General features: G+C 41.2%; 1 protein-coding gene across 1 annotated transcript; it reads left to right on the top strand.

Annotated features, from left to right (window-relative positions):
• Positions 1-1,252: 1,252 nt before the first annotated feature.
• Positions 1,253-8,270, top strand: LOC102022225 (HLA class II histocompatibility antigen, DO beta chain-like). Its single transcript, XM_005389456.2, has 5 exons — positions 1,253-1,434; positions 2,932-3,201; positions 4,766-5,047; positions 5,509-5,619; positions 6,062-8,270. The coding sequence occupies exons 1-4, from the start codon at positions 1,344-1,346 to the stop codon at positions 5,613-5,615; spliced, it is 750 nt and encodes a 249-aa protein (XP_005389513.1). The 5' UTR covers positions 1,253-1,343; the 3' UTR covers positions 5,616-5,619; positions 6,062-8,270.
• The last annotated feature ends 667 nt before the right edge of the window (positions 8,271-8,937 follow it).

Genomic DNA, 8,937 nt, shown 5'->3' with positions numbered 1-8,937 from the left:
GAACAATAGGAAAGCAAAGGGAAGTGAGAGGGAGGGGTGTGACGGCTATCACCCTGCCCCCAGCAGTCACAGGAAGAAGGGCAGAGGCAGGTGCTTCTCATCCAACTCGCTCTTAGCTCTTACCTCTTCTCAATCACAGTTACCCACAATTTTCTACTGTTTACCGACGCTAGTAGAAAAATGCAGATGCTTATTAGCTTCTTTAGATCTCCACTTCCTTATGAATGCTTCCACATCACATAAAGTTTACATTAATTTAATTTTCTTTTGTTCATCTGTTTTTGCTAGTCCAGTTTACAGGGCCTTATCTAGAGAACCTAAGATAGGTTGAGGATGAGATGTTTGTTCCCCTACAGTAACAACTGCAGGTTTCTTGATGAAATAAAGGATATTTTTCACTTACATAGAGCCTGTTTAGGTTTAGTGGATGCCAGGGCAGTGGCCATTCTGTGATAATTCAGCTGATTTGATTGCTTTTAAATTGTGATTCTGTCACTAACACAAGACTGTGTTGGTTAACTTTGTAGGGCAAGAGAAGAGTCAGGCACTGGTAGTTAACTCCTTTGTCAAGAACTCTTTGTTCACTGCACATTGGCCAGAACTAGTGACATAGCTCTAGGACACTAGTGTGTATATGTGCAGTAAAGTTTTACCTACGCAGTAAAGGTTTCTGGTTAACATACACAATACATAGTTTTTTTCTTATCTCAACCTATTTCTCACGTAGCTGTACTACTGAGAGTGATTCTGCAGACAACCACTAACCACTCTGTTATGGTTTGTGTTTGTGTGTCTCCTCAAAGCCTCATGAGGTCATGGGGCAGGCTTTTAGAGTTTGATTGATTATTGGTGTGAGAGCTACACCTACCTGGGGTGGATAGTTTGCATATGTAAGGGAGAGGAAAAGGGTGCTTGAGGCCATTCCACCCTATTGTGTGTTTGTTGCTTTGCTGTGTTCTGCTGCCATGAGCTGTAGCTCTCTGCCATGTGCCAGTCTGCCTTGTAATCTGCCAAGTATGGACTGAAACCTCCACAAACTGTAAGCAAAATAAACCTTTCCTTCCTTCATTTTGGGCATCAGGTATTTTGTCCCAGCAACGAGAGAAAAGTAACCAAGACACACTCCTTGAGTGGTGTAACAGAGCTTTATGACATATTCTTCCCAGCACCTAATGATGCAAAACTCTTCTATCTTGATTGGCCAGCAGGCTGAGGAAGTTTCCAACCCCAGGGAGGCCAAGAGTTATTTATACTCATAATAAGTAGTTTTTTGGCTGAGTTGTGCAGAGACAAGTTCCAGTGTAAGAAGCTGACAATTTTCCTGTTTTCTTCTTCCTTTCAGAATGGGTTCTGGTGGGGTACCTTGGGTGCTGGGTCTGCTAGTGATTCTGATCAGGCTGGAGTACTCTATGACAGAAGGCAGAGACTCTCCAGGTAAGAACAGGGCAACTTTCTTTCTGGGTGTTTATGCTAGAACTGGCCATGAGGGAGGGAGGCTTTTCTCTATAGGTCCAGGCCACAGAAAGAGTAGAAGTGGTTTCTGGTTTCAAAGAGCAGTTTTCTTCCCATTGACAGGAAAATACTCTTTCCCTCTTTTCCATTCACAATGGACTTCCTCGAAAAGGGACTTCTAGTACCATAGACACGACCCGAAGTGTAGGGAAACATTTTGACAGGTTAGGTTCTTTACTGTATCAACATCAGTCTCAAAAACTGTTAAAGTTGGAAGCAATCTGAGAATGACTGCCACCCTTAGGCCAGGAGTTCATTCTGATGAGTATGATGATTTCTGTATTTGTCTAATGGGGGTATCTGTTGACAAATGAAATTGGAAATTTATCTGTCATTTACTAACCTCCTGTTATAGAGTCAAAATTGTGGTGAGCAGTTTTGAGAAGTACAAGAAGATGAAGACACTAATTATTCACCACCCTTGGCCCCATGTTATTCTGTACAAGTTAATTTACCACTGTGATTTTTCTAGCTCAGGAGACAGGCTACACAAACATGAAGAAGTGTTAGACATGAATGCACATATTTAAGAACTGAAAACAGGGTGTACAGTGCTAAGAATAGAATCCCCTTTAAGTGTCAAAGTTTCACTAAAAACAAAAGAGGAACAAACCTGGGGGAAGAGCACCACTGTGCTTGAAGAATAGAAACCATTCTCAGTGTGTTATTCCCTTAAACCATACAACTGAAAAAAATCGGCATAGATTTTAAACGATGAAATTCATACATTTCTCTTATTTTGACCATAAGAGGAAGTAGAGAGTGATATAAGTGCTGAGGACCTGGAGGCTGGAGCTTCTGTTGGACGCAACTGTTGAATGAGATGAGCCTGGTTGGCCCAGGAAGCACATTCTGATGGCTCTGCCCGGGAGTCCCTGGAGGAGGGCTCTGAGGTTGGAAATGAAAGTAAATCTAACACTCAAGATCAGTAGAAAATATCTTTCAAGTCTCAAATGCCATTTCTTCAGAAAGGTCTGCCCTGACCTCCCTGTGTTATTAATCTCATTGGAATTTCCCATTACTGTTTTTTTTCTCAAGTGCATACAATTGAGTTAATCTTACTCAACAAGCTCACTGGACACTATGATCGCTGGTCAGAGCAAGGGCTGTCTCCTCTCTTCCTTCACCTCCATTTCATCCTCTCCTATCCACAGAAAGCCATTCTAGTTGTGCCTGGTATGTCTGAAGTATGAGGTGTTTCTCAAAAATATGTAACATTGCTTTCTTGTGTGCATTTAAAATTTTTTATGATTGTTATTGTGCATTGAATCATATTCCATTTCTTTTCTCACAACACTATGCTTTTGAGTTACCAGGTTGAGAAGACTTCCTCTCCAACCCATGTGGTCTGACATAATTTACTAGATATTGGATTTCCCAGAGGTAGGAACTAGTTCTTAGTCCTTTTTGGTTTTTCAGAAGATTTTGTGATTCAGGCAAAGGCTGACTGTTACTTCACGAACGGGACAGAAAAAGTGCAGTTTGTGGTCAGATTCATTTTCAACCTGGAGGAGTACGTACGTTTCGACAGTGATGTGGGGATATTTGTGGCACTGACAGAGCTGGGACAGCCCGATGCTGAGCAGTGGAATAATCGACCAGATATACTGGAGATGAGCAGAGCATCTGTGGATATGGTCTGCAGACACAACTACAGGCTGGGAGCCCCCTTCACCCTGGCGAGGAGAGGTGAGGTGAAAGCCAGGGTCTAGTGGGGTTCAGGACTCTGCTCCAGGGGACCCTGGCATGGCTGTTCTTCAGATATGTGCTTCAGAATAAATCGGTTATAATAGGGACGTGAGTATATTCCATCCCCAGTGATGATTCACTCATTGCTCTCACAGGTCAGGTGTTGGTCCTAACATATTCCCCCCAAGTTAAGACCAGGTCTTCTATTAATTTTGTTCCAAATGATACAATAGGGCTTATTTTCAGGGGATGTATTATTTTTTTCATGTACAGCAACCTACATTTATTTATATACAAATATCTACATCTATTAATGCACAAAAGTCTACATTTATTCAAGAAGAGTCATGTCATTTTCTTTGGGAACATGGTCATAACTCCAAACCCTGAATTCTGGCCTGAGTTACCTATGATGCCATTTCCTGTAGAACCATTGGCCCCAGTCTTTCAGGTCCAGCAACATTGCTCTCCTTAAATGATCACTCCTCATCCATGCAGCCTGCTCAGAGTGCTGTCAGTGATTTTATCCTGTGAATTATTCATCCAAGGCACGACTCTTGCAGGCTAGGCTTCATGAAGTTTCCATTATATCAACTGTTGTGGAATGGGAATGGCAAAAAAGTAACAGTGAAGAGGGATGGTTCACACAGAAGCAATGAAAAATCTCAGGCACCAGCATTCAGAAAATGTTTCTTTATTCCACATGAGTGCATTAAATACATTTGAACAACACACAACATACTGAATTATGAAGATTCGTATTAGACACAGCCACATCCATTCATTATCAAGTGAGCTCATTATTTGTGTGTTGTATCCATGCTCCAACTGGTCATTTGGCAATAAGGCTCCAATTCATCTGTTTACAAGGCATTTACCTCTCATCCAAAGGCACCTCCTTGGGTACTGACAAATACTTAATTATAATTTATATTATCATTTATTTTAAGTATTAATAGCAATAATGTTATTTATTTACATTTGAGTACATATTAGTATTATTATCTTATAATTCAATTTGTCTGTTTTGTCATTTTAATGGATCTACTAAGTATGTCCACCTGGTTGATAATCTTTTTTTTTTTTTTTTTTTCCCCATTTTTTTTTTTTTTTTTTTAATTTTTTTTTTATTTTAAAGATAAAAGGAGGGAAACATTAACAGACATTTTAATGGATCTACTCAGTATGTCCACCTGGTTGATAATCTTAACTGACTCTTATTTTGGGGATAGGGCTTTATTATGAGCATCCTAAACAATCACGGTAGGGCTTATTTTCCTGTTAGATCTTATTTTGGGGAAATATAGAACAACTACAAGGGGCTTCGAGGACTAGCATACTTTCAAGTACAAGGAATGGCTGCAGGAGGACATGGTAAAGTGCAAATCCTCCTGAGGGTGTTGACATCACCTGTTTAAGTCTTGGGGACTAATATTTCCTACAGTTTGGGTTTCTACTTGGGTGATCTGGGAAAGAGATCCAGGGAAGTGGTAGTCCCCAAAACCCCATGCCCTGGCTTGGTGCTTTTCCTTCACAATGTCTCATTTTTCCTCTCATTTCTTAGTACAACCAGAGGTGACAGTGTACCCAGAGAGGACCCCGTTCCTGCAGGAGCACAACCTGCTCATCTGCTCTGTGACAGACTTCTATCCAGGGGACATAAAGATCATGTGGTTCCGAAATGGACAGGAGGAGAGAGCTGGGGTTGTGTCCAGTGGCCTCATTAGGAATGGAGACTGGACATTTCAGACTGTGGTGATGCTGGAGACGACCCCTGAACTTGGAGATGTCTACAGCTGCTGGGTGGAGCACTCCAGCCTGCTGAGCCCTGTTTCTGTGGAGTGGAGTGAGAATTAGTTTCTTGTACTCTGGGCTTGACTCAAGATCGTACTGACTCATTACAGAGTCTGTGTCCCCTCTGCATTAATCTAGATCACAACACAAATTCTTCTTTCTCTAGATCTTGAAGAGTCACAGAAATCAGAGCCCTTGGGTTAGGGTGAGAGAAAACAGGGAAACTATTCACATATCTTCCAGCAGTCTGTCTACCTCATTACTTGCTGCTGACCCTGGGAACTGGTGTCCTCTAGTTAGTACTTTGGTCTTAGTATGTAAGGGGCATATCATGGGATATAAGAGTCAGCAACAAATGGGAGATAACTGCATGAGTGTGAACCTTGCCCTCAGAGAATCATTTCTAAACTTTAAATAGCATTGAATTTGGTGTTGAGTATAAGCTTTGGGATTTCAAGAAGGTGCACCAAATATTGATAGCTTTTTACTAACTTCAAAACCTGTTTTCCATAGGAGCTCAGCCTGAATATTCCTGGGGAAAGATACTAAGTGGAGTTGCAGCCTTCTTATTTGGGTTAATCTTCCTTCTGGTGGGAATTGTCATCCACCTCAGGGCTTGAAAAGGTAAGGAGCCTTTGAAGCGAAGCTTGCCACGTACGCTGTGGCATCCCTCACTTCCCACATTTCCTCCCTCAAAGATCAGAGGCCGGGGAGGCTGATTGTTCTTCTCAGAGATCACTAAGCTAGTCTATTCTGAAGCCAGAAATATTATGGTGGGAAGCAGAGATGGAGACATGCAATCCATACTCTATCCCTTATGGTAACCTCAGCACTTGTTCTTAATTGGGACATTCCATTCTTTCTTTCCAGGACCTGTGAAGACTCAGTCTGGTAATGAGCTAATGTCTCTTATTCTTTGTTTTTAAGTGGAAGACCATTCTTCTTTGGCCAGGAGACACTATGGGGTCAGGGAGGGGAAGAGGATGTAGCTGAATGGTATTGTCTCTTAAATCTCTGGAATAGGAGGGCAGGGTTGTCTCATGAAGCCTTTATCATCTTCCTGCAGGTCTCAAGAGCTTTTTTGCTCAGTACAAGCATACAAAAGTGTTAACTGAAGCTCTTCCCTGGATCCTGAAGCAGTGCTCAGTGGCCTGGGTCCTGCGTTAGGTAAAGGACACTCAAGAGATTAATGTTCCGAGGATGAGCCTTTTCCATCACACTTGGAGTACTGAACTAATTCTAGAGCGTATGCTTTGAGGTCATGTGTCTCCCACCTTTCCACCTTCTTCTATTTGTGTACTTCATTAGTTGCTATTTCCAAAGACATCATTCAGAAATATCCCTAAAACCGAACTCCTTCCAATTCCAAGCTGTTTACTTTTCTATGGCCAGACCTAACCCTCTGAGTTGTGATCCCTAAATCTTTATTTGTTCCAACTGTAGTCTCCACAGCCTTTAAAAGATAAAGGGTCATATATCACTATTTTCTTTTCACGGTTTTAAAGAATCTTTTTATTGTAAAATAAAACAGAAATAGACAACCACATAAGATGTATTATTAATGGATTATTTAAAGCCAAACCCCTGTAATCACCATTCAAATAAAGAAACAGAATTTTGCCAGTCACTGCAGAAATCCTCTTGTTCCTGAGGCCAGTTAAATCCTTTCCTCCCATCAAAAGTAAACATATACTCTGTTTACTGTAACATATCTCTTGTTGTTACTTATAACCAATTCATCTAAAGAAGACTCCTAAACACTGTACTTCATTTTCTGTTTTCTCCTAGATTTCACAAATTCTTCCTCCATCAATTTCTTTTCATTAAGATTAATCTGTTGGTCTGAGCTACTTGACCCAAAGTGTTTCCCACACTCTGGATTTTTCTGACTGTGTACACATGTTGCAGTTTAACATGTCTCATTGCACTCTGTACTTTCTGAAAACTAGCATTGGTTATAGGGGCTGGATCAGACTTTGTTTTGATATGCTTGGGAAGTCCAAAGCTAGTTGGGTGGTCTTTCTTCAGAAGATGTGTAATGTCCACTTGTTTTTCTTTTTGTGATGTTAGTAATAGGTAGTGGTGATTGCCTAGGTCTGTGAATTTATTGGGGATTGAAAAATGGTGATATTTCAGTTCTATAATTCCTTCACTGTTTATTTATTGGGTATTATTTTTCTTTTCACTGTGTTATTTGTTCTGAGAGCACAAAATCTGTAGTGGCTGAAATTGCCGGTGTCTTAGCACAAATTGAAGCAATAATACCAAACTGTAGAAGTAGTCAATTATATTTTCCACTGCCATGCACTTATAGAAAAAAAATGCCAATTTCAGTTAAGAATAGCTCTGTGGAAGCAATAATAATCACTACTTTTGCTAGGTCTTGAGACTTGAGTACACATCTTAACAGTGTGGCAAAACAAGGAGCTTTTCAGTTGCACAGAATGGAAAGGCAGTTGTGCTTTACAAGTGCTTAAATTTTGAATGGACTTAGCTGCTTTTTTCAAGTGGATCAACATCTTCCTTGAAAGAATGTCTGACAGACATACTGTGGTTATTTAGACTTGGATATTTGATAGACATTTTCTCAACAACAAAGTAAAGCTATCATTTCAAGGAAAATGATATTGACAATAACATTGTATTTTAAAGAGAAAATTGAAATTTGGCAAAACTTGCCACAGTTTCACATTACCTAAAGACTTTCTGATGTGATTGGTGCTGATATTAATAAATGAGATTTAGTAAACATTGCTTAACACAATGTGCCAATTTTTAAAGGTTTTTATAACTGCATGTACCAATACTTTCTGAAAGGTCAATGGATGATACCGCAAAATCAGTATGCATAAGAGATCTATTCAGAGTGCAAGATAGACCAGTGAAATTTTTTTTTCCACTACTGGGAATCGAACTCACGACCTTGTGCTTGCCAGGCAGGCGCTGTGCTGCTGAGCTAAATCCCTAGCCCGACCATGAATTTTAATGTACCAGAATATGAAAAAGTTCCTTGATAAAGTTTCAGATTCCATATTGCAATTAACTTGTAAAAATTCACCATTTCTTGAGTTTTAGTGTCTTAACAGAAAAGAAAACCCCAAAAGTCAAAAAGGCTATTAAACTTTTCCTCTTCTTTCCAATTACATATTTGAGTACAGCCAGGCTTTCTTCATGTACTTCAACCAAAACAACATATTGTTACAGACTGAACAGAGAAGAATATGTAAGCAAATGATGGTCATTAAGCCAGACATTAAAGAGATTTTTTAAAAACACAAAACAATTTCTTCCCTTTCACTATTCTGTGCTGAAAAATTATTTTTTCAGAAAAACATATTATTTGCATTGATATATAATGGGTTTATTTCTGTCACTTAAAGACTGACAAATAAATATTAATGTTGTTTGATATAAACCACTTGAAGTTCATTTAAAAAAACTTTAATGGGGCAGAGAGCCCCGGTCTTCCTACTGGCTCGCTTCCTGCCTCGTAGGCGCCTGGAAGGAGAGTCTCCAGCACACAGGGAGCCACGGGCAGGGAGTGCTGGTCTTCGGGCTGGCTTGCTCCCTGCCTCACAGGCACCCAGAAGGAGGGGCCCTGTGCATGGGGAGCCACGGGCAGAGAGCGCCGGTCTTTGGGCCAGCTCGCTCCCTGCCTCGTAGGTGCCCGGAAGGAGGGGCCGAGGCTCACGGGGAGCCATGGGCGGGGAGCACTGGTCTTCCAATTGGCTCACGCCCTGCCTTGTAGGCTCCCGGCAAGAGGGCCCCCGGCGCATGGGGAGCCACGTGGCAGAGAGCATTGTTGCGTGCTGGCCCTCAGGCCAGCCACTGCCGCTCATTTGAGAACTACCATGACACCCAAGAAACAATGGCACAATTGGCCCACCATGCACTGGCTGCAGATGCCCACCCACGGACGTGTGTGAATCATTCAAACATGGA

This window comes from Chinchilla lanigera, unplaced genomic scaffold, assembly GCF_000276665.1.
Source record: "Chinchilla lanigera isolate Chin_1 unplaced genomic scaffold, ChiLan1.0 scaffold00036, whole genome shotgun sequence".
NCBI lineage: Eukaryota > Metazoa > Chordata > Mammalia > Rodentia > Chinchillidae > Chinchilla > Chinchilla lanigera.
Note: the sequence above shows the minus strand (reverse complement) of the source record. Positions and strands in the feature narration are given on the sequence as shown.